The 26,142-nt window shown below is 37.6% G+C and overlaps 1 protein-coding gene across 1 annotated transcript in view; it reads right to left on the bottom strand.

Annotated features, from left to right (window-relative positions):
- Nucleotides 1–26,142, bottom strand: part of LOC139747411 (hemicentin-1-like) — a 206,042-nt gene that overhangs the window by 155,058 nt on the left and 24,842 nt on the right. Inside the window, exons 8-23 of the mRNA XM_071659742.1 lie at nt 20,913–21,097; nt 20,270–20,342; nt 19,380–19,521; nt 15,191–15,312; nt 14,520–14,681; nt 14,150–14,272; nt 13,228–13,509; nt 11,938–12,023; nt 9,510–9,605; nt 9,086–9,233; nt 7,276–7,422; nt 5,030–5,125; nt 4,611–4,757; nt 4,233–4,361; nt 1,216–1,366; nt 836–963 (exon numbers count right to left, since the gene is read on the bottom strand). Coding sequence (XP_071515843.1) covers nt 836–963; nt 1,216–1,366; nt 4,233–4,361; nt 4,611–4,757; nt 5,030–5,125; nt 7,276–7,422; nt 9,086–9,233; nt 9,510–9,605; nt 11,938–12,023; nt 13,228–13,509; nt 14,150–14,272; nt 14,520–14,681; nt 15,191–15,312; nt 19,380–19,521; nt 20,270–20,342; nt 20,913–21,097 — 2,217 coding nt within the window. The remainder of the gene's footprint in view (nt 1–835; nt 964–1,215; nt 1,367–4,232; nt 4,362–4,610; nt 4,758–5,029; nt 5,126–7,275; nt 7,423–9,085; nt 9,234–9,509; nt 9,606–11,937; nt 12,024–13,227; nt 13,510–14,149; nt 14,273–14,519; nt 14,682–15,190; nt 15,313–19,379; nt 19,522–20,269; nt 20,343–20,912; nt 21,098–26,142) is intronic.

The raw sequence follows: 26,142 nt of genomic DNA, 5'->3' as shown, positions 1-26,142 counted from the left end.
AGTGTAGATGTGTTGGAAATGAAATGTTTGAGGACAATATGTGGTGTGCGGTGGTTTGATTAAGTAATGAAAGGGTAAGAGAGATGTATGGTAATAAAAAGAGTGTGGTTGAGGGAGCAGAAGAGGGTGTGTTGAAATGATTTGGACCTACGGAGAGAATGAGTGAGGAAAGGTTGACAAAGAGGATATAAGTGTCAGAGGTGGAGGGAACAAGGAGAAGCAGAAGACCAAATTGGAGTTGGAAGGACAAAGTGAAAAAGCTTCTGAGGAATTGGGGCCTGAACATGCAGGAGGGTGAGAGGCATGCAAGGAATACAGTGAATTGGAATGATGTAGTACATCGGAGTCGACATGCTGTCAATGGACTGAACCAGGGAATGTGAAACATCTGGGGTAATCCATGGAAAGGTCTACGGGACCTGGATGTGGATAGGGAGCTGTGGTGTCAGTGCATTACACATGACAGTTAGGGACTGAGTGTGAATGAATGTGGCCTATTTGTCTCATTTCCTGGCGCTAACTTGCTTATGCAGGGGATGGTGATGCTGTTTTCTGTGGAGAAGAATGGCGCTGGGAATGGATGAAGGCAAGCAAGTATGAATATATACATGTGTATATATGTATATGTCTGTGTATGTGTACGTTTATGTGTATATGATGATATGTATGTGTATGTATATGTATGTGTATGTGCATGTACGTATATATGTGTGTATTTGTTTCCTGGCACTACCTCACTGACATGGGAAATGGCGATCAAGTATAATAACTAAAATATAAATATATATCATCACAACATCATGCATATATCAACTATTAGGGAAGGATATCTCACCATGCACTTCAAGAATTACAGGAATTTTGGTGGCTCCAGCAGCATTGACAGCAGTACATACATAAGTGCCTGCATCCTCAGTCACCAGCTGCCTTATTACGACAATACCATTTTTCAGTACACGTATCCTGAGTACGATAAGAAGTTACCCTCCTTAGAAAGATTCACTGATTTAAAGCAAATATAGCATCTGCATAATTCAAAATTATCCCAATCTTAACATCAATTTCAACATAATATTTCAGCCAATCTAGAGAGATCTTCCAATACTGTAATGATTCATTTAATGTTTACCACTGCCAAAAAATAAAATCACACAAATGCAGTCCCATTTATAATCTCCTTCTCACATAGTTCAAAGGATTTCATTTGATCTTCACCTGCGAGAAAAGCCCGAGAGAGACTGTCCATTCTTCTTCCAGAAAAATACTGGTCTGGGATCAGCCTTAACTGGGCATTTCAGCTTCACTGTTTCACCCTCCAAGGCCACCACTTCCTCTTCTAAGCGATTTGCTTTTGCACGTGGAGGAACTGCCGGGTATGAATACCTTGATGAATAAATTGAAAAAAGAATACAACTAATTCAACTCAGTGAATCACCTACTCATGAGGTAAACTCGTTTGATTTATTTTGAGCTACAAATAAGGATCTTGTCCATAATGTTGAAGCTGGATAAAAGCTGACTGCAAATGATCACTGACATATTACTTTTGAGGTAACTTTCAACATTGCAAGTAATGATGGTCAATACAAAAGTACAAAATAACAGATTTTAGACTTACGAATCTTACAGATCTTCACACTTCTCTTGTTTAAGAAAATCTGGGATGGCATGATATCATCAATGAAAATGACATGGAAGTGACTAGGAAAAGATTCAGCAAAACATTCAAAAGCAGTATAGAGAACATATATGCCAATGCACAGCAGATAGTCATTTTCTAAAACTAAGTCAAAATAGTAAAGCACTGTAATAAAGAACTGCCTCTTGTCTAAGAAAGTTGCACATATGATACTTAAAGAGAATAAATCCACTATGATAAAGTAGAGTACGTATATTTGCATAGAGAAAAAAAAAGACAAAGAGAATTGTGCATTGCTCAAAATAACAAAAGAAGCCCAAGAAATTTTAAAGTCATCTCCCAGTCAAGCAGTCCAATATTTGTGAATAATGATAATCTGTTTAAAAACAATGAAGCCATAGTGAAGATCTTAAATGTTATTTTCTTACATCTGTATTTGCCTTTGAAATCACAATTTGTATTCTGAATCCACTCTCACTGATAGGAGAGGACAATATTTCATGGCATACTGATAAACAATTTGAAGTAATACTATCAAAACAAAATGGAATAAAAGTATATAAAATGAAAGATTCAGATAAGTCTTATCCAAAAACGATGAAAGAAAGGAAAAATTGTGTAGTGAAGGTCCTCACTACTCTTTCTAACAAGTCACTTTCTGTGAGGAAAGCATTAAGAGACTGGAGGTATGCAAATGTAATACTCATATTCAAAAAAGTTAAAAGTCCCAAGTAATTTAACATCCATAACTTGTAAACTTAAAGAAGGCAGTATTAGAGAAATGAGTAAATCCTTAAGAGGATCACTACTTAATAAACAATTCTTAGTATGGCTTTCAATGAAATAGTGCATGTCTGACAAATCCACATGATTTCTTTTACAGTAAAAACAACATGTGCAATGAAAGTTAAGCAGCTGATGTCATTTACTCTGATTTTCAGAATTTGATAAAGTTCTGCATCAAAGGATACTAGCAAACATCAAATCACTTGATACAGATGGGTTTCATTTTGGTGATTAGAAACTAGGCTGACTGGCTGTAAACAAAGAGCAGTAATCAATGACAGTCAGGCTTCAGGATGGCAGATAGAACAAATGATGTGCTTCAGGGATCAGCCTTGGAATCAGTTCCCTTTTTCATATGTATAATGACACTGATATTGGGCTGCATTGTAAGATAACAAAATTTACAGACAATACTTAGCTGGAAAATAAATCTACACAAGATATTCAATATTTACAGCTTTAAACAGGCAGAAAAACTGATGGACTGGGCTTAAAAGTGGCAAATTAATTTTAATATCAATATATGCCTAGTTTTACACCTTGGTAGTAAAAACAAGAGGGCAAGCTTAGTATGAACTTTGTTGAGTTCCAAAAAAGGAAATCATGAAAAAGACTTTTTTTTTTTTTTTTCATACTATTCGCTATTTCCCGCGATAGCGAGGTAGCGTTAAGAACAGAGGACTGGGCCTTTGAGGGAATATCCTCACCTGGACCTCTTCTCTGTTAATTCTTTTGGAAAATTAGAAAAAAAAAAAAAAAAGACAGGTGTAAAACAAAAACAGTACAAAAGACAAACAAAAGCAAAATAAAGGCAAACAAAATTCTTGGATTCATATGTAAGGCATTCAATTGTAAGTCTTAGAAAGTAATCTTCTCTCATCACAGTTCAACAGTGCATCCTTACTTTCAATAATGTATTAGTTTTGGTCACCCTATTTGAAAAAGACATACAACAGAATGGAAAGAGTGCAGTGGCATGCAAGCAAAACTGTTCCAAGACTGAGAATCAAATCCAATGACAGCAAGTGATGACTAGCTTATCTAGCTTAGATAGGAGAAAGTTAAGAGGTGATTTAATACAGGTATTCAAAATTATCACAGGTTTGGATAATCTCATTCTAAGAAACTCCTTCGGGGTACTGGCACTGATCCCTTGGTCTGGTGCTGTTCTTTAGCTTTTGGCACTGATCCCTTGGTCTGGTGCTGTTCTTTAGCTTTTAGCATTGATCCCTTGGTCTGGTGCTGTTCTTTAGGACCTGGCATTTATCACTTGATCTGGTGCATTTCTTTAGCTCCCTAGCAATGGATACAACTTGTGGACATATATGTTATATCAAATAAAGCAAAATACTCTTTCCTCAACAGGATTGCTAACATACGGAATGAGTTCCTAAATAGAGTAGTTCAAAGAAGTTCCAGTGAAGTAGAAACATTCAGTAGGAACATCAGGTAGACAAACTGGGTAAATGTAGTCAATAGAAACACAAGGTAGAAGCCCCTGAAAAGACTGCTACAACTGCCCTCTGCCAATGGCCTATTAAGGGTGAGCCATAAAAGCTAAGAAGTGGCACCAGTTATATAGACCCTTTTGCTGTGGTCACCCCCTTATTCCCTTAAGAGAGTTCCTGGAAGGAATGGGCATCAGAAGGATAGATAGATTTCCCTAATCTCAGAGTTTCTGAGCTCTTCCAATGGTCTGTTATTGTTTGAATTGCTTTGTATTTATATTCTCTGTTCATTCATATTCAGCTTTATAAGAGTAATAAGCAATGCATAAAACGGATAAATTTCCAAGTTTTCAACTTACTAAGGACAGTGAGATGAAGGGTCATAGATGAGTTACCAGCAACATTGGTTGCAACACACTGGTAGTCACCCTCATCTTGCGACTGCACAGAAAAGATGCTCAAAGAACCATCATTCTTCACAATCATACCTAAACAGATGTATGTATAGAAAAATCATTATAAAAAATTCTGTCTAAGTAAGCATGAGCATATAATACTGCATAAAGATGCAAACACATATGCTATAACATAACTTATTTTATATTTGCTGATATATATATAATACCCCATTAGTATAACATCCAATTCAAATATTTTTTACAGCTCTGCCATTTGAGTCTTAAACACAATACAAGTGATCATGACATAAAGTACATTTTATCTTTCACAATACCAACCCCTTTCTGGGTCAATAGGTGAGCCTTCATGTAACCACACAAGTTGTGGAGGAGGATTGGCTATGACCACAGTGCAAGGGAGAGTCACAGGGAAATCCAAGGTAACCTTCAAGTTAGGGTCTGGTGGTGCAGCAATCAGTGGTGCCACTGCCATCAACAAAAAAATGTTAGAAGACAATATATGCAAGAAAAATCTGTATCTTGTGTGATCTACTGCTTCATTACCATGTTATTGCTCTTTTTTTTTTATAGGTCAGAAGGGCATGAGGAAAACAAGTTTCAATTATGGCCTTCTTGGGTAAACAAATATGAGGTTTGAAATAGGAAGAAGAAATAAATCAGAGCCCCCCAGATGTCTAATCTCATATACATAGTACAACCCACATTTTTCCCTTTTGATATACAACTATACAACTTACATAATCCTGACACTGAAAGTGTTGCTTGTAGCTCCAGTCTACCATAATGGTTCTCCAGGACACACACATAGCCACCCTCATCTTCAACTTGTATGGCTGTAGAAAAAAAACTAAAGATACACTGAGCAGTTTAATCATAGCTTCCTAGCAGGTAGAAATCATTTCAATACTCTTCTGTCCCCCTTCTTTCCACTCTCTTCTTATGGCACTCAGCCTGTTACTCCTTCATTGCAGATTTTCAATAATGTTTTATGAAACTTCTCTGTACCCTTATCCTAGATTTCAGCATCCCAGTCTATTTCCTTATAGAAGGTGCTTTCTTCTTGTATATTTTCATGGGTATTGAAACTTTTAAATATGACTATTTTCTGTACGAAGAAATATCTTACCCACCCAGTTGAGAGAAATTAGAGAGGTGACCCGGCCTTCAAGTTTTAAAAAGAGATTGACAAAGTAGACAGTGGATTATCCCTTGACAGATGTAGGGACAGAGCAACCACAGAATATCACATGAAATTAAGTAAAAAACTTATAAATAAGGATGAAAAAAATAATTCTATGGGATAAGTGTGCTGTATAAATGGAACAAACTGACTGAGGACATGGCTAATACAGACAGCATACATAAATTTAAGATGTTAGATGATACTAAAGTGTAAAGTGTACAACTACCTCCTTGTACAGTACAAACAAGTAATTACAAATACACAATTAAACATCCTCCCCATACAGTATAAGTAGGTAACAGGTAATTACACACTATGTAATTCTATGGGATAAGTGTGCTGTATAAATGGAACAAACTGACTGAGGACATGGCTAATACAGACAGCATACATAAATTTAAGATGTTAGATGATACTAAAGTGTAAAGTGTACAACTACCTCCTTGTACAGTACAAACAAGTAATTACAAATACACAATTAAACATCCTCCCCATACAGTATAAGTAGGTAACAGGTAATTACACAACTTGCCTGAAGGTATGGACTCCTACCTGAATATGTTTGCAGATGATACAAAGGTCATGAAAGAAGTGAAAAATGAGGAGGATTGCATCAACTTACAAGTGGACCTAAAAAGATTCCTAAGTTGGTCTGATGAATGGTTGATGAAATCACACCCAAGCAAATGTAGAGCACTGAAGATGGAACAGTATGAAATAAGGCCTCTTTATTCTCATCATCAGAAAGGACACAAACTTCAGGATTCTGTATGTATGAGAGACTTTGGAGTTGATATCATTCCTAACCTGTTGCCACAGTCCTTCATTCAAAGATTGGTAGACAAACTGTTTTCTGGCAAATACTAGCATAACTCTCAAGCATAAGAATGAGCATATATCAAACAAGCAGTTCACATCTTACATAAGGAAAAACTAGAATATACTTCTCAAGTTTGGCAATCTCACCTTAAGAAGCACAAAGAGGTAATGGAGAAGGTTCAGAGGCAGGCAACTTACAGGGATAGGCTAGAGGCTGTAGATTTGCCCACCTTGAAAGAAAGAAGAGTGAAGGGTGACCTGATCACAACCTTTACGTTTTTAAAAAAGTTCAGTGACACAGACACTAAACAGTTCCTTGAGAGATGTAGTGACTGAGCAAGAACAGGACAAGAAACTTCTTAAAAAGTTGTAAAAAAGTACTTTCACGGTACAAGAGTGATGAATGAATGGCATGCAATTACTGAGGACATGGTAAATGCAGACAGCACATATAAATCTAAGAAGCTGTACGATGGTAAAGAATGTTCAGGAAATGGAGCCCTACAAGTGCACAACTCCTTCCCCATACAGAACAATTAGGTAATTACACGATCAGCGTTACCGTTCGTGAGATGGTACAAACCCATCCAAGGTCAGGTTTGAATTCTGGGCACAGCACTTGGCTCACAGCCAACCACAACTGTTCATCCTCCCTTAAGAGTTCATCGATAAATGGGTACCTGGCTCTGGCAAGCATGTGTGCATGTATGTATATACAGTTAGGAGCAAAAATGTGGTACATATTAACAAGGTTAAGAGATGGGGCAACATGTGTGAAACTCACTGTAACAAGCAAACAGTAATCATACAGTTACTGACTTAGAACTAGCCATTACCAGAACAGCATGGAATGAATACCTACAATATATAATCACATTTCTAACTGGTAAAAGCATATATTTTCTAGAAAAAGAAATCTTTGATACAACTAGTAACAACAGCTTAAATAAAACTATTTCTTACAGAATGTTTTCCTCTTACCTCTAACCCTTAGGTTACCATCTCTATCCTGTGTGAAGCGTGAAGAGAGGGGTGAGCCATCTGCCCTATGCCAAGTTACAGTAGGCTCTGGCACACCAATTCCATAACATGACAGTGCACCTTCATTACCAATTTCAGCTACTGTGTCTGAGAATGACAACATTAAGAGAGAAGAATTAAGTCACTGCTACAATTTTTGTTTCATGATATTGAAATCAAATAACATATATTTGTAAATATTCTAAATGCAAGGTTTGCTATAATCACCAAGGCCCAAGGCTCATCCTCGACAGACTGCACACCTGTCCCTTTCCCCCAAAATTGCATTAAACCTCCACACAACCCCATCCATAACAAGATTAAATGGACATTATGACATTACATACCCCTCCACAGACCTACCTTCACCTGGAACCACTCACCCTTTTCTTTTCCTACTAATACACATGCCTAATTCACTTTATAAAAACTCCTAATTACTTGTAATAGTTATGCTTCCACACCATATATTCAAAACACCAACCACAAAACATTTCTATCAAATCTATCATATGCTTTCTCCAGATCCATGAACCTATATATATCATTTACATACATCATCTTTGCTGCCATTACAAGAATCATGCACTATCCTCCTTGACCTTTTAACATTCTCTTCATTCCAAGTAACTGCATTATGACTCAATGTTTTACTATTTACTGCTCCTGGAATTTTATATTACCCAGACTGTACCCAGCACACTTGTAATCAACTGCTGGAAGCATCCCAAACCATATTAGGTACACCAGTAGTCAATGACTTAACAAAGAAGACTGCACTGTACCCACATAAGGAGCTGGTTCCTGAGACCTCTGCTGAACCTGCCTAAGATGGCTAGTTAAGGGTGTTCCTATATACCTGGGCATATGTTTCCCTTCCAATAAAAATTACATCATATTAAGCTGAGAAGTCTTTCAATTTTTAACGTAATCACATAGGAGACACTGGCCTAATTCAAGAAAATAAGATTCAATAAGCACATACCCACGTACACTCATATCAGTAAACATCATGTTACAAAGTAATTTAGAAATTCTAATTCCTGGTGCAAGTTGGACAAATCTTAAAGAGTAGATCCTTGTAGAAGATAAAATTTTTCTTAAATTCTTTCTATTTCCCTTTTCAGTGAGATAACACTAGAAATAAATGAGCAATGGACCTATTTGCTCACATCCACTTACTATCTTTCACATATAAAGCACCAAACAAGATCCTACCATCAATATCCAAACCCTATCAACCATTCCAAGTTTCCCTCTAACCTTTTCATATAGCCCAATCTTACTTTGGGCTATAACTACAAGAAAAAGCCTGACTAACCAATCAACAACACTATCACCCCCTTTCTGGAGAAACTCAGCTGCAATCCCATCCACTTCAACCATTTCACACACTATGTCTTACATCAGACTTTTAAATGCAAAAAATTTTGCAACAGCTCTAAACTTGTCACATATACCTTCTGTTTAACTTGATCATCATGCTTCACAAACCATTTCCATTGAGGTGAAGTTACAAACCCATATATTACTGATGAAAAGGAAGACTATGCAGTTTGTTCCTTATACTTACAAAGACAGAACAAAAAATCATAAGTCATTACAGAGACTAGTCTGAGAAAGATTTCTGTACAAGAGAATTCTATCTAAAAAACAAATTAAAATATGAAAAAGCTTATGAACATACTTTAATTGTTCCCATACAATTTCTGCATCCTGGTTATAAGTTGTAAACAATTTTCATATGTCCATATCATGATGAAATGGTTACCTGTTGGTGCCTGGATGACAGTGGGTGGTGAGCCAACCTTTAGGGTGATCTGGGCCTGTGCTGTGCCAGCCAAGTTGGCAGCTACACAAGTGTATCTTCCTGCATCATTCTCCTGCACTCCTAAGATCTTTAAATAGTCGTCTTCTACCTGTATAATAACAATGATTAATCTGCTTGTTAAACTGGTAAAATGCTAATTTTCATGAATAATCAACTGTCTATATATCTTCAAATATTTTCTTCATTGTACCATATGCAATTATTATCATGAAATAATGAATAATGAATTGCAGTCTTCCATGATATTCGTACTTCATAATGAGCAAGTAAATCAAATGAAGAGCGAATATGCAACAAACACAGCAGAAACTGAATCAATACACATTATAACATCAGATGCTGGAATGCTTAAATGCATATATACCTGGATAAAAGACATTGGGGTGACCTCAACAGTGTCATCCTTCAGCCATCTGAGAGTTGGAGGAGGCATCCCTTCAACCAAGCACTGAAGCCACACCTGACAGACAAGTCTTTAATTACTTTAAATGTGCAATTAACTATCTGTATAGTATGGGAAGGGAATTCTGAATTCATGGGGTCCCACCTCTTGATATCTTTATTGTCTAACTTTACCATACTGTCAGCATTCACGATATCATCACCTAGGTTATTCCAGTCATATAATTATGATACTAAAAAAGTATTTCTTCATATCTTTTCTAAAAAATTATTTGTTTTGGGTCTTGGTCTTGGTCTACAGTTGTTTTGCCTTTGCTTCTTCTAAAAAACAGTGTTGACATAATCAACCTAAATGCTGGAATTTTTTTCTTCTCAATTGTAGGCAAATATATGACCTCTAACCTCTCACTGTAAATCATCTCTCTTATTTCTGGTGCCATTTTTGTTGCCTTCCTCTGGACCTTTTCTATTAGTTCTAGGTGTTTCACTTAGTACAGTGACCAATTCTATGAAGTATATTCCAATTTGGGTCTTCTATGTAATGTGGACAGCTTCAAGAGCACCTCTTTATCCACTTGCTTAAACATACCATACTTATAATGAATTCTACCAGTGGGTTAGGTACTACATCAATCCAAAAGTCCCTCTAACACATATATTCCTGTGTTTGGTTTCCCCTCTATATTATAAGGAACCCCCCATTCTCATGGACAATTAAAAAGATCCACCAGATCATATTTGCCTTTTAATGAATTCATCTTTTTTTTCCTCTGATCGCATCATTTAAATCCTTTTCACTGAAATAAACTTGTAAATTCACATGTTAAAAAGATGTCCATGAAACATTAAATTACAAAAAGTACATGGTAATTCATTCAACAGAAAATTAACTTTTTAGTGATAAACCTTTACAGAATTCCCTAGTTTTCAAACTGAAAATATTTGTTTAAACAAAAAACAGAATGATGTCAGACTAAAACTTCTGGAGCAATGATCATGGTATTTCAAACAGGAAATATGAAACATCATGACAAAATATGAGTAAACAGGGATGAACAGAAAGAACCACAAAATATAAGGGAACACTAGAGCATAGATGAAACTTACACAGAAATGAAGAAACATGCTTACTAACATTAACATAAGATAAAATGAAGGGACAAAATGGAACTTAAATCATGGCATACATGGTAAAACAAATATGAACATGGGAGTACAAAAGGGAATACAGAGGAAAAACACGAAACAAAAATGAACATGAGCTAACACAGAATGAAATAATGGCACTCAAAAGAACATAAGGTACGACATATATTCTATATGCCCTCAACATGGAATATTTCTAGCCTACACCATAATCTTCCCTTTTCTTTAACATAAGACAGTGTAGAGCTACATCTTGTAAACCACTAAACACCTAACAATTAAAGTGTCCTCCATCCCCTCACATTCTAATTCCATTCCCCTTTACCCATTTCTAATATATGGATACCCATCAGAACCCAACCAGTTTCAATTAAATCACTCAAATTTCAAACACAAAACATACTGTTATTTTCTATTATACTTTGTCACTGTCTCGCATGTTAGTGAGGTAGCGCAAGGAAACAGACGAAAGAATGGCCCCAAAAACATTCCCTTTTTTTAACATAAGACAGTGCAGAATTACATCTTGTAAACCACAAAACACCTTGCAATTGCAATGTCCTCCATCCCCTCACATTCTATTTTCATTCCCCTTTACCCATTTCTAATATATGGATACCCATCAGAACCCAACCAGTTTCAATTTAATCACCCAAATTTCAAACACAAAACAGTTATTTTCTATTATACTTTGTCACTGTCTCCCGCGTTAGTGAGATAACGCAAGGAAACAGATGAAAGAATGGCCCAACCCACCCATGTACACATGTATGTACATACACGCCCACATACGCATATATACATACCTATATATTTCAACGTATACATACATATACATACACAGACATATACATATATACACATGTACATATTCATACTTGCTGCCCTCATCCATTTCCGTTGCCATGCCGCCACACATGAAATGGCACCCCCCTCCCCCACATGTGTGTGAGGTAGCACTAGGAAAAGACAACAATGGCCACATTCATTCACACTCAGTCTCTAAATGTCATGTGTAATGCACCGAAACCACAGCTCTCTTTTCACATCTAGGCCCCACAAAACTTTCCATGGTTTTTTTTTTTTTTTTTTTCCAAAAAAGAAGGAACAGAGGGGGCCAGGTGAGGATATTCCAAAAAAGGCCCAGTCCTCTGTTCTTAACGCTACCTCGCTAATGCGGGAAATGGCAAATAGTTTAAAAGAAAAGAAAGAAAAATAAAAAAAGATGCATGATTATGACCTACCGTGTCACCGCTGCCCACCAGCACTTCCTCTTGTACTGCAGTCACTTGTGGAGCCTTTATGAAGGTTATAACAGCTGTTGCATTTACTGAAACAGAAAATTATGAACTAGCAATGTTCTTACTTTAATTGTAAGACCAAAGCATTTGCCATTACAGGCTTTGATGAAATTATTCTTTGTAAAGCATCTACAAGAATGAGTATCAATTATCCTGTTCTTAACTGCGTTAGTTAGCAACCTCTCATCAGGTGATACGACAGTCTGTCAAGCACCTACCATAATGAGATGTGACTAAAATTTTCATCTTAGAGGCGAGTATCAGGGCTATCCTAAGGTACAGAACAAATTCACCTTCGTCATAAAAAATAATGTACAACAGTGCATGAGATATGGCAAAATTACTGTAAGATATTTATCATACATGTATCAGAATCACTTGTTCCTGAAGGAATGGTAAGCAGTTATATATATATTTTCATTTACCATACCTTCCTGCCCCAAGAATCCTTATGAGGCTCCTGCAGCACTCTGGAAGCTGGCCATGTACAGTGGCTGGGACCAAGTGTCAAAGTGCTGTAGTGTTGTGTGTGCCTCTGTGTACAGAGTGCAGGGCAACTAAGTAGTAAAAGCTCAATATCTTCTTTATGGAAGTTGTATCGTGGGTATGAAGGGTTTTGAGTTATGTTGAAAAGATGTTTCTTCTATTGTAATGATGGGCAATGTCCAGAGTATAAACAGAAATAGGAGTGGTGGCTCATATCTGTCTGAGTAGTGTGGTTTCTGATAAGGGTATGTCTCGTGGATTGGAGTTTAATAGTGTTGGGAGGGCTACTGTTTAGTGCTTGTTGGGCTATGTCAGTGTGTATGTGTTTTGTCTGTGTTATATTTGTTGTGAGTTAGGGTATTTGTGAGTAGAGGTTACTACAGTGAGAGACAGGGGTAAGCTTTTTATTTCTACCAGATGGTTGATGTTTAGTTATAGAACAGTTTGGGTGGGAGAGGTCATGTGCTGGTGCAGAAAATTGAGTGCAGAGCATGTTAAAAACAGCTTAGTCCATATAACATGCTAATGTCCTAAATGTCACATTACAACACAAAAAGTTATTTACATGTCTACTTCAGCTATCTTTAGAAACAAAGGTAAAAGTGCTAAAACCATATGTTCTATGTATGGAAGTCATGTACCATAAAATAACTCTCGTATCTTACAGTACTGAAATAACACATTCCTTCAAGGATTATGATTTTATCCCCTACCTTAAAAAATTTACAGTAAATTGTAAGAACTTACCTGTGCCAGCTGAATTTGTTGCACTACAAGTATAGGGTCCTTCATCATCTGGGTGCGCAAAGAAAATATGCAGTTCATGGTTGTCTGCAGCTATAATTCTCCCATTAGACCCAGTCAGCAATATGTCTTCCCTCCACCAATCGATGCTAGGATCTGGCAATCCATGAGCAATACAGGAGATGCTGATGTTATTCCCTGTCTGGTATAGCACCAACTCAGGCACAACAGATACCTCAGGAGGTGCCAATACAGACACATGAACCTCTCGTGACCTTCTTCCACCTGTACCATGAGTAAGAGATCACCATCAGGGGTAACACAAGCTTCTGGGAAAGGTAAGTCTAACTTATCCTAATTCATTCTTACGAGATGTTTAGGCATCTCCCCTTTTCTCGCCACAGACTATGAAGAACAAGTCTAGCCAATCCTGTTTGAACTTTATCAATGAATACTGTTATGTGTCACATCAATAAATCTGTTTGTCCAATGCCATTGCTTGATGTGATACCATCAGCTTCCCTAAAATAATTTACATTAAATTTTCAAACTACTGTACCTTCCATTTTTTCATATTGCCCACAACTGCATTCCTAACATCATTAAAACTACAGTCTTACACTACTTGGTTGAATGGCCAAGATGGATCAACATCTTTTTCATTAGATACCTAATTGGTTCAGTATCTTTTTCCTAAACAAAGTAAGAATGAACTGAGAAAATATCATCTTACAAAGGCTAAGCTTACTAATCAGCAAGGTTCCTAAGAAAAATTGATGTCTTTGCTCGTCTCATTTACTTGTCCTTTCCCGTGTATATATTAGTAAAATGGCTTTATTTCTTTAGTGTATGATGAACCACACACCAAAATCTATCAACATTTTCTCCCATATTTCTTAAACTCCTGCAAGAAGTTAATAATTACCTTCATTTGTAGCTGTACACCTAAACCAGCCCTCATCCTTGGTGCTTACTTCTTCTAACAGAAGAGAATTGTTACTCAGTACCTTGTAACCTTCAATCTCTTCAACACTCACAAATTCACCAACTGTTGGAGAACACCATCAAAAGTTAGCAAACACAAGAAGGATCAAAGTGTCATTTATGATGAAAATGCTTTTCATTACTATGACTGACAGTTCAAGTAATTCTAATGATTCATAATTTCGGTTAATTTGAAAGCAGGCTTGAATTATGCAAAACCTAAAGTATTTCTGGTAACAGAAATCAAAAGTACATAAACTGACAAATGAAACTGACTGAATCACTCCTATTATATGGATGATTGTACCTACTAGTTTCTGTTCTCCCGAAGAAATCTCTGACCTGCCCTTGTATAACATAACGGGACCAGGTCAAATTGTATTCCACACTGGAACTGACATCACAGGACAACACAGCAGCCTGAGATGGTAGCAATGAGGCATTCACTGGAGCAGCAATCTGTGGGGGTGGTTCTGTTGGGGGTAAGGAAACGGCTAGCTACAACAGGGGACAGCCAAACAGAGTTAGAAGAAATCTGTTGAGAGATAAGATTGAGATCCATAACAGACTATATAATTGATACAGAATATCTACTACAACAAAAAATGAAGAATTATATGGAATCTACAGAGAAAAAGTACATGAACTGTGGACTACAAAGTCATGAAAGTAATTACACAGCTTGATATATTCAAAGAATGAGACAATTATGTATTCAAATCTGCTAAATGCCACAAAATCTAAATAAATTTACTCAACTCTACAGAAGAAAGTATGTAGACAGAATAGAATAAAGAATTTGTCATACAGATTCTATGAAACATTAAATAGGTGCATTAAACTAAAACTAGAAGGCTATACACTCAGGTGCACAATAAAAATACAAAAAACTCAATCATGGTTGTTTACCTAGGATGCTCACAAACTGATTAGGGCACAAATGGAGCAGAGGTCTTAAAAAACCTTGCTCATAAAAAATTACCTTTCATATCAAGAAAGATACTGGACGAAGCACTGCCAGCAATGCTTGTGGCAACACAAGTGTAACGTCCCTCATCTTCTCGTCTAGGTGACTCCAACACGTATTCCACCTCTGCAGACTGGCTGTTGGTAAAAAGCATCCTAGGAACTAAAGAAATCTGGCAGAGTATATCAAGTTATGATTATATCTAAATCCAATGCCCTGTCTCATGTGAGCCAATAAAGTAGCCCATGATGATCTCTAAGTAATCCAATTACTGTACAATTCCAAACACTGTACGTTTACAGTAATATCATCCATATACTTCCTTATCCTGTTCTTCCACCTCATTCTCATTCTCCTCTATATCCCCAACCTTTCACCTCATTCAGATAAATTCTTTCAGTTATTTCTGACACACATCCTTTCCATTCAGCCATCATTTACTTTCAAAACTCCTCTTCCTCCATTCTGTAACTTATTATAATGTTCTTAAGCATTTCTTACTCCAGTGAGTCTTCATTATCCACATCAGTCATACGATAGACATCTCAATTCTGCTTCCATATATGTATATAAGTAAAGAGTTGGGGTGAGAGACTATCAGTAAATTTTAGGGAGAATAAAAAGATGTTCTGGAAGGAGGTAAATAGGGTGCGTAAGACAAGGGAGCAAATGGGAACTTCAGTGAAGGGCGTAAATGGGGAGGTGATAACAAGTAGTGGTGATGTGAGAAGGAGATGGAATGAGTATTTTGAAGGTTTGTTGAATGTGTCTGATGACAGAGTGGCAGATATAGGGTGTTTTGGTCGAGGTGGTGTGCAAAGTGAGAGGGTTAGGGAAAATGATTTGGTAAACAGAGAAGAGGTAGTAAAAGCTTTGCGGAAGATGAAAGCCGGCAAGGCAGCAGGTTTGGATGGTATTGCAGTGGAATTTATTAAAAAAGGGGGTGACTGTATTGTTGACTGGTTGGTAAGGTTATTTAATGTATGTATGACTCATGGTGAGGTGCCTGAGGATTGGCGGAATGCGTGCATAGTGCCATTGTACAAAGGCAAAGGGGATAAGAGTGAGTGCTCAAATTACAGAGGTATAAGTTTGTTGAGTATTCCTGGTAAATTATATGGGAGGGTATTGATTGAGAGGGTGAAGGCATGTACAGAGCATCAGATTGGGGAAGAGCAGTGCGGTTTCAGAAGTGGTAGAGGATGTGTGGATCAGGTGTTTGCTTTGAAGAATGTATGTGAGAAATACTTAGAAAAGCAAATGGATTTGTATGTAGCATTTATGGATCTGGAGAAGGCATATGATAGAGTTGATAGAGATGCTCTGTGGAAGGTATTAAGAATATATGGTGTGGGAGGCAAGTTGTTAGAAGCAGTGAAAAGTTTTTATCGAGGATGTAAGGCATGTGTACGTGTAGGAAGAGAGGAAAGTGATTGGTTCTCAGTGAATGTAGGTTTGCGGCAGGGGTGTGTGATGTCTCCATGGTTGTTTAATTTGTTTATGGATGGGGTTGTTAGGGAGGTGAATGCAAGAGTCCTGGAAAGAGGGGCAAGTATGAAGTCTGTTGGGGATGAGAGAGCCTGGGAAGTGAGTCAGTTGTTGTTCGCTGATGATACAGCGCTGGTGGCTGATTCATGTGAGAAACTGCAGAAGCTGGTGACTGAGTTTGGTAAAGTGTGTGGAAGAAGAAAGTTAAGAGTAAATGTGAATAAGAGCAAGGTTATTAGGTACAGTAGGGTTGAGGGTCAAGTCAATTGGGAGGTAAGTTTGAATGGAGAAAAACTGGAGGAAGTGAAGTGTTTTAGATATCTGGGAGTGGATCTGTCAGCGGATGGAACCATGGAAGCGGAAGTGGATCATAGGGTGGGGGAGGGGGCGAAAATTTTGGGAGCCTTGAAAAATGTGTGGAAGTCGAGAACATTATCTCGGAAAGCAAAAATGGGTATGTTTGAAGGAATAGTGGTTCCAACAATGTTGTATGGTTGCGAGGCGTGGGCTATGGATAGAGTTGTGCGCAGGAGGATGGATGTGCTGGAAATGAGATGTTTGAGGACAATGTGTGGTGTGAGGTGGTTTGATCGAGTAAGTAACGTAAGGGTAAGAGAGATGTGTGGAAATAAAAAGAGCGTGGTTGAGAGAGCAGAAGAGGGTGTTTTGAAATGGTTTGGGCACATGGAGAGAATGAGTGAGGAAAGATTGACCAAGAGGATATATGTGTCGGAGGTGGAGGGAACGAGGAGAAGAGGGAGACCAAATTGGAGGTGGAAAGATGGAGTGAAAAAGATTTTGTGTGATCGGGGCCTGAACATGCAGGAGGGTGTAAGGAGGGCAAGGAATAGAGTGAATTGGAGCGATGTGGTATACAGGGGTTGACGTGCTGTCAGTGGAGTGAATCAAGGCATGTGAGGCGTCTGGGGTGGACCATGGAAAGCTGTGTAGGTATGTATACACGTGTGTGGACATGTGTATGTACATGTGTATGGGGGGGGGGGGGTTGGGCCATTTCTTTCGTCTGTTTCCTTGCGCTACCTCGCAGACGCGGGAGACAGCGACAAAGTATAAAAAAAAAAAAAAAAAAAAAAAGTAAAGATTGACATAGAGGATATATATGTCAGAGGTGGAGGGTACAAGGAGAAGCGGGAGACCAAACTGGAGGTGAAAGGATGGAGTGAAAAAAGATTTTGAGTGATTGGGGCCTGAACATACAGGAGGGTGAGAGGCATGCACGGAACAGAGTGAATTGGAATGATGTGGTATACTGGGGATGATGTGCTGTCAATGGACTGAACCAGGGAATGTGAAATGTCTGGGGTAAACTATGGAAAGGTCTGTGGGGCCAGGATGTGGATATGGAGCTGTGGTCTTAGTGCATTACACATGACAGACAGAGACTGAGCGTGAACGAATGAGGCCTTTTTTGTCTGTTTTCCTGGCACTACCTTGCTGAAGCAAGGGGTTGTGATGATGTTTCCTGTGGGGCACGGAAGCGCCAGGAATGGATGAAGGCAAGAAAGTATGAACATGAACATGTGTATAAATGTATATATCTGTGTATGTGTATGTATATGTATGTTTGTATATGTGTATAATGTTGATATGTATATGTATATAAAGGTATATGTGAATGTATGGGCATTTATGTACATAAATGTGTATATGAGTGGATGGGTCATTCTTTGCTTGTTTCCTGGCGCTACCTTGCTGATGCAGAAAACAGTGATTAAGTATAATAATAATACAAAAAAGCAAGGTCATTACCTTTAGCAGCAAAAAAAGATAAGGTATTTGGAGTGTGAGTTTGAATAGAGAGATCTTGGAGAAAATGGAGTGTTTTCGGTACTTAGGAGTGGACACAGCAGTGAAAGGAACCATTGGAGCTGAAGTGAGCCATAAGGTGGGTGAGAAAGCAAAGGTCTGGGGCACCCTGAGGTATGTGTAGAAAGAACTGTATGGAAGTGAGGCATGGGCCTTAGACAAAAATACAAAGAAACAGTGAATATATTGGAAATAAATTGTTTGAGGACAATATGTGGTGTAAAAAGAGTTGATCAAGTAAATAATGATAGGGTAAGAGAGAAGTGTGGTAAATTAGAGTATGTATGACAGAGATGAAGAGGGCATGCTGAAATGGTTTGGTTATATGAAGAGGATGAATGAGGAAAGGAGGAATAAATTGGAACATATATCAGAAGTGGAAGGAACAAAGAAAAGGGTGAAACCAAGGAGGAGGTGGAAGGATGGACTGAAAGATGCTTTGAAGGATCAGGGCCTGAACATGCAAAGCATGCAAGGGTTAGAGCAAAATGGAGCAAAGTGGTATACAGGGGACAACATGCTTTCAATGAGCTGAACCTGGACATACAAATAAGGCTCTTTCATCAACTTTCCCTGGTGCTAATGCAGAAAATTTCAAACACTTATGACAAAACCTAACCTTTTGGTTTAATGATTGTATCACTTGTGCAAACAGCTCATATCACTGTATCTCTGTTTTTATGATAAATGACAGCTAGGTCTTTGACATCTCAGTAATACAACATCTGAAATTCTATCACAGATTAAATCAAACATTTCAATCATTATCATCATCAGCTTTTCTGTAAATTTGTTGACTATAAGAAAATGCTTTTATAAATAATGCTGATTAGAATTACTATCTATTCATATTTAGACAATCTTTATCCAAGCTGTTCCAAAGACTTACGGGAAGCTCTCCCTTTCAAGCTCAAGGCCATCTTTCTGCCAAGACAGTGTGAATGCCACAAGTGTTTGGACATGGCACGTTATAGTCACTGGCTGCTCAAAGTATCCATTGATCCGTCTGGCTGATGTTACTTCTGGGGGAACTAGCATGAAAAGGATATAATCAGTAAAATCAATCAAGCAATATTTTCATGTTTTATAATCCATCCATATCTCTGATGCTTATTCCAACTGGCACTCCCTCAAAGGGATGACCACAGCAACAGAATCTCCATAACTAAAGAACTCCAGTGCCAATTCTTACCCTTTAACGCTTCAATGCAAAATCATCTAAAAGTGAATTAAAGTAAAATATGGTACCAAAAAGAGTGGCTTTATCAGTTGGAGATAGCTATTGATTGATGTAGAAGAGAGTGGGAAATGCTTTTGGTAGTGGACCAGAGATATGTCAGTAGAAGAATAAGTCATATCAGCAAACTTTCTTTAAAAGTGTGCATGACTTAACAAAAAACAGCTTTGCAGTGATTCCAAGTAGCAATGAAAGCAGGGCAGGATTTGGGATTTTCTGGCCTGATTGATACATCTGCCACTAATGCTACAGGTATCATAGCATGACAATCAAATCATAAATGAGGGGGTGAAAGAAGAAATCTAGAACTCCATCCCCATCAAGATAACTTCTGGTATGCATTCAGCCTAACCTGAGACATTCCAGCCAGTGAAGCAATACCCATCCCAGTGAAAGACAGTAGAGAAGCCATGTAGAGACAACTACTGACCTTTTCGAAAGGGCCAGAGTTGCCACTTTCAAGACTTAGAAGTAAACACTGGTATAACAGGGCAAACAAGGAAAACATTTACTGATCAAGTATCTCAACTTTTGTGGCTTACATGGTGGCTGAGAAGAGACTGCAGTTGGAGAAATCCTTTCAAACTGATAACCATTTTCGTCTCGTCCAAAAATCTAGAAAAATAAATTTGCTTCTAAGTTATAATGAACACCAAAGACAATCTATATGCCAAACTCTGGACAACATACATGAATTTCATTTAGTTTCAAGATCTCTTGTCCAAAGACCAGGATTAACAGATAATACACAGAAAGGAGGGTAAACTACAACTTAACTAATCTGATACACTTTTCTAAAGCTATTATACAGTACTCTGGAAATGAAAAAGACAGGATGGATAAAGATTTCAATGAAAATGGAAAAACAAATATAAATCCAAAAACAGAAAAGGTCAACTACATCTGTGGTCTCCAAAAAATATTCTCCACATGGCATCTTCATTTCAAGTGTGAGAAATAGCAAACTGAATACAGACATATCCAAAATAATATAGGCTATATCTGAAATGATAACAAAGGTGAACTTTGATATAAAGTATACAATATACAAAATATATTTTCAATACATAGACTACAACTGACAGATTACTTTTAATGTTTGTAGGATTGGAAAAACTTATAATTCTCTTCTAGAAACTTTTTTTAAAACATCTTACTTAATACTCAACAACTGTTATCACTAACCTTAATGATGAAAGGTTTATCTGGAGCAAGAAAAGATGTGCCATTAAAGATTGGTTGTGATCCAGGTAAACGATGAAGAGGGAAGTCCTCCAGGATATCACCATCAAGGGATATCATCTGCAGACGATACAAGTCCCCAAATTCTGTCACATCTACTGGCTTAACTATCACATAGGATGACCCACCTGATGGATATTATAGCAGTAACACTTAAGTATAACATAACTGCCATGTTTTCCATGGTATAGATTATCAATTTACAGAAAAGTACCTTAATTTCTATACATGAGAAGGTTAATCTAAAACAGTTTGTAGAGTATATTTCTTCAAAACCCAAATTCTCTGAATGAAATGTTCCATAAACCAGATTTTTTTTTTTTAACACTTAGGAAGGTGTCTGGGTTACAGGGAGAAAAAGGAAGCCCATTCCTTGTTCAGGATATTTAGCCATGTTGGTGAATCACTCCTGCAATACTCAGCTACCAAAAACCCAAGCACTGACTGGTTGACACTTTTAAGTGGGCATTTAAATGGCCATGAGCTTGTCCAGAATCTCTTTCCTCCAGTAAACTGCATGCTTAATTGTGTAGATCACTCAAATCTTTTCTGTGAAACTATTCTAAATTTAGTATTTTTATAATAATACAATTTCGAAGTGTAGTGTGTTAGTGTGTTCGCTGTTTAGAGGATCACTAGCATCATCCTCATCCTGAAATGTGAATGAACCCGACTGTAAAAGTCAGCTCCAGATATGTGTACATTACAGTAAATATGTATTTTTTTTTTTTTTTGCTTTGTCGCTGTCTCCCGTGTTTGCGAGATAGCGCAAGGAAACAGACAAAAGAAATGGCCCAACCCACCCCCATACACATGTATATACATACGTCCACACACGCAAATATACATACCTACACAGCTTTCCATGGTTTACCCCAGACGCTTCACATGCCTTGATTCAATCCACTGACAGCACGTCAACCCTGGTATACCACATCGATCCAATTCACTCTATTCCTTGCCCTCCTTTCACCCTCCTGCATGTTCAGGCCACGATCACACAAAATCTTTTTCACTCCATCTTTCCACCTCCAATTTGGTCTCCCACTTCTCCTCGTTCCCTCCACCTCCGACACATATATCCTCTTGGTCAATCTTTCCTCACTCATTCTCTCCATGTGCCCAAACCATTTCAAAACACCCTCTTCTGCTCTCTCAACCACACTCTTTTTATTTCCACACATCTCTCTTACCCTTACGTTACTTACTCGATCAAACCACCTCACACCACACATTGTCCTCAAACATCTCATTTCCAGCACATCCATCCTCCTGCGCACAACTCTATCCATAGCCCACGCCTCGCTACCATACAACATTGTTGGAACCACTATTCCTTCAAACATACCCATTTTTGCTTTCCGAGATAATGTTCTCGACTTCCACACATTCTTCAAGGCTCCCAGGATTTTCGCCCCCTCCCCCACCCTATGATCCACTTCTGCTTCCACGGTTCCATCCGCTGTCAGATCCACTCCCAGATATCTAAAACACTTTACTTCCTCCAGTTTTTCTCCATTCAAACTTACCTCCCAATTGACTTGACCCTCAACCCTACTGTACCTAATTACCTTGCTCTTATTCACATTTACACTTAACTTTCTTCTTTCACACACTTTACCAAACTCAGTCACCAGCTTCTGCAGTTTCTCACATGAATCAGCCACCAGCGCTGTATCATCAGCGAACAACAACTGACTCACTTCCCAAGCTCTCTCATCCCCAACAGACTTCATACTTGCCCCTCTTTCCAAAACTCTTGCATTCACCTCCCTAACAACCCCATCCATAAACAAATTAAACAACCATGGAGACATCACACACCCCTGCCGCAAACCTACATTCACTGAGAACCAATCACTTTCCTCTCTTCCTACACATACACATGCCTTACATCCTTGATAAAAACTTTTCACTGCTTCTAACTACTTGCCTCCCACACCATATATTCTTAATACCTTCCACAGAGCATCTCTATCAACTCTATGATATGCCTTCTCCAGATCCATAAATGCTACATACAAATCCATTTGCTTTTCTAAGTATTTCTCACATGTATGTATTCATAGGTCAAAATAAAATGTTTGACAATATATATCTATGAGGAGGCAGGTTATGAGCGGATAATGGCAGCAAACACCTGCATTTTGTTAAGTGAGCAAGAGGTAGATTTCTTGGTGGAGGATGTGGGAAGCTGGTGTTATGGTAAGGATGGGCAGCAGTTACACATAGTCTAGCATTTAAGAAGCAGAGCTGACCTTGTACAATTACAGTACCCATTGCATAGAAACATAAACATTATCAGTAATTCATAATTGCAATTTAACAAGCTTATACTGTCTTTTTAACCACTTTTAGATAAGAATAAAGTGTTTCAAAACCATACTGGAATCAAGATTCCCTTACCTTTACTTTTTTATAATAAATAGGGTGTGGATAACCATCATTGCAGTGTACTGACAGCAAAGGTCAATAAAATACAATATGGGTATGATGATTATCCATGTCAAAATAAAATACTACATAGTTGAAATAACTTTTTACTAAAACTCTGTTCACAAATCAACTATAAATAAAGTGTTTACTAATATCATGCAAATGAAGCTTGACAATAACATAGACATGTACAATTCTGAAATCACTCTTGGGTATCTTACCTTTGATGGGTCTATGGTAGGTCTCTTTAAAATTAGTAGTAGGTTTAAGTGAAAACCCATGCTCAAAGTTAAGAGAGGAGAGTCCAGTTGCCCGTACAGTGTACTTGCTCTCACTGCCCACTGAGATGTTGTAACGACCTGCCAAAAGCCAATTTACTAAGAATGCAGATACCAGGGGAAAACATAATGTACATAGCTTTGCCTGACCAGTGCAAAGGATGACTGCCCTCTCTCTTACTGACATTTCTTTTTCTTAACCACTTTGCAGCACTACCTAATGTCTTCTATCTATTCATCCAATGAGTGCGTTGGAACAAGTGAAACATGAAATTCCACAATTCTGACCACAATTTTCAAAGAATTTTTATTTCACATTAAACTGAAACCAAAGTTTCCATTCATACCATTTTCATAAACAAAATACTTTCATTGTGAACAATCTAAATTATTCCTCTCACATCTTCATCTAAAATATCTCGAGCCTTCTAATACTCTTACTATATCTAACAATCTGATCCGTGGTCTACCTCTCCTACTTATCATCTTCATTTGTACAACAATATATCTTCCTAATCAGCATATAATTTGCAATACATTCTACATAATCATACCATCCATGCACCTTCTTTATTACTTCTTCACACTACACAATCTTCAAGTTTTTATACCCTTTATAAAAGTGTTGCAAAGCTTATTCATGAAGCTTTATAAATGCTTGTTGTCAATGAAGTAGCACTCACCTGGTGATGGCTCCTTTACTCCTACAATCTTTACATTGTCCAGTGCTAGAAGATTCTCCACTTCTTTATCCTGGCTTATATCTTCCCCTTGTGGACCAAAGATCTAAAGAGAGACAAGGATTAAATTCCTCTACAACTCACCTTCTTAATGCGAAGTTGACTGGTATTTTCCAGTTAATCTGGGCTGGCTAATCCAAACCTTTGGGTAACCATATAAACAGTTCTGATCATTACTCATCAAGTAACCTTCTTCCAACTGTTTCCATGCACTTCTACATCTAAGCCTTTCCATTATGAAAAACAGTCTGTTATTGGGTACACATATACACATCTATACTTACTTATTATACTTGATCACCCTTTCCCACATCAGTGAGGTGGTGCCAGGAAACAGATGAAGAAAAAACCATCCACTCATATACGTAAACTCCCATACAGATACATACATATACTTATCAACATATACACATAAACATACATATATACACAAGTACATATTCATACACACATATATTCATATATGAAAGCAGAAATGAGTCACAAGCTGGGGGGGGGGATCTGGAAGCAATGATATATCAATACTTTCTAAAGCCTCCTCGCCACCTCATCTCACTAGTGATAGGGCTATTAATTTCTTCCACAGCAAAAACACTTTTGAAGTTGTTATTCAGTTCCTCACATCATCCTCTACTATTTTTCCCTCTGAATCCCATAACCTGATCAGCTGCTCTTAAATCAACAATCTATCTCTAACAAGTTTATGGAAAAAAATTTTATTTTCTCCTGTATTATCCACAATATTCTTTTCAAAATTTCTCTGCAACTCTTTTCTTATTCTGCTATACTCATTCCTAGCTCCCATAAGCATGTGAATGGTAAGAGTAGATACCTTCTTCATAACACTCACCTCAATCTCTAGACATAATGTGCCTACGCAAGTTGCTATAAAGTCATTTTTTCCTTGTGAACATCAACCTACCATACTCACATGATTTCTGGTCAAGGTAAGTTAATCCTCATGGATATAACTTATTTTGCAAAATAAAACAGCATTAAAATCCAAATAAGAAACAGCTCATTCAAAGAATTATGAAGATATTTCCATGGGTGAGAAGATAACAAAATCCTTGTCATCATGAAACTAAAGTCAAGCCCTCCAGTAAAATTATGCACAACAGAAGAAAGGCTACCATTAATGTACACTTGGATGATAAGCCTATACTCTAAAAACAGATCCAAACTATACACTATTTCTATTCTCATAAGACAGCATATCTACAGTCTGTTTAGAATCCTATAAAAGTATCAATAAAAGTCTATCAGAGACAATGTTAACATGTATTAAGAACATTATATCATTTGGTTTCTGAAGGTTTCTTTATACCCAAAACAGCAATCCCTTTCTTATTGTATAATCTCAAATGATATGGGAAAAATCTCACCTGAATTTTGGGTTTCTCTCCAGAAACAGAGATGGTGAACTGTTTGAGTGTTCGGTCAATCTGGAGTGGCAAATTTTCTTCACCAGGACCCTCACTTTCACGATCAATGGACAGCAGATTCACTTTACGGGAGTCCAGTGACAGCCTCACAAAATTTAGAACCTGGAATGTGAAGACAAGACAGGCTCCAAGATAGTAAAGAAATACAGACATACAAGGTATATAGACTAAGGTGTGCAGCCACAGTTGGGAAAATTATTGAAGTCCTAAGCCTTTGGAAATTTATTAAGCAAATACAACTTAAAGTGGCAACCAACAATGTGCATGTATTAAG

Source organism: Panulirus ornatus, chromosome 68, assembly GCF_036320965.1.
Source record: "Panulirus ornatus isolate Po-2019 chromosome 68, ASM3632096v1, whole genome shotgun sequence".
NCBI lineage: Eukaryota > Metazoa > Arthropoda > Malacostraca > Decapoda > Palinuridae > Panulirus > Panulirus ornatus.
This window is presented reverse-complemented; position numbering and strand designations above follow the sequence as displayed.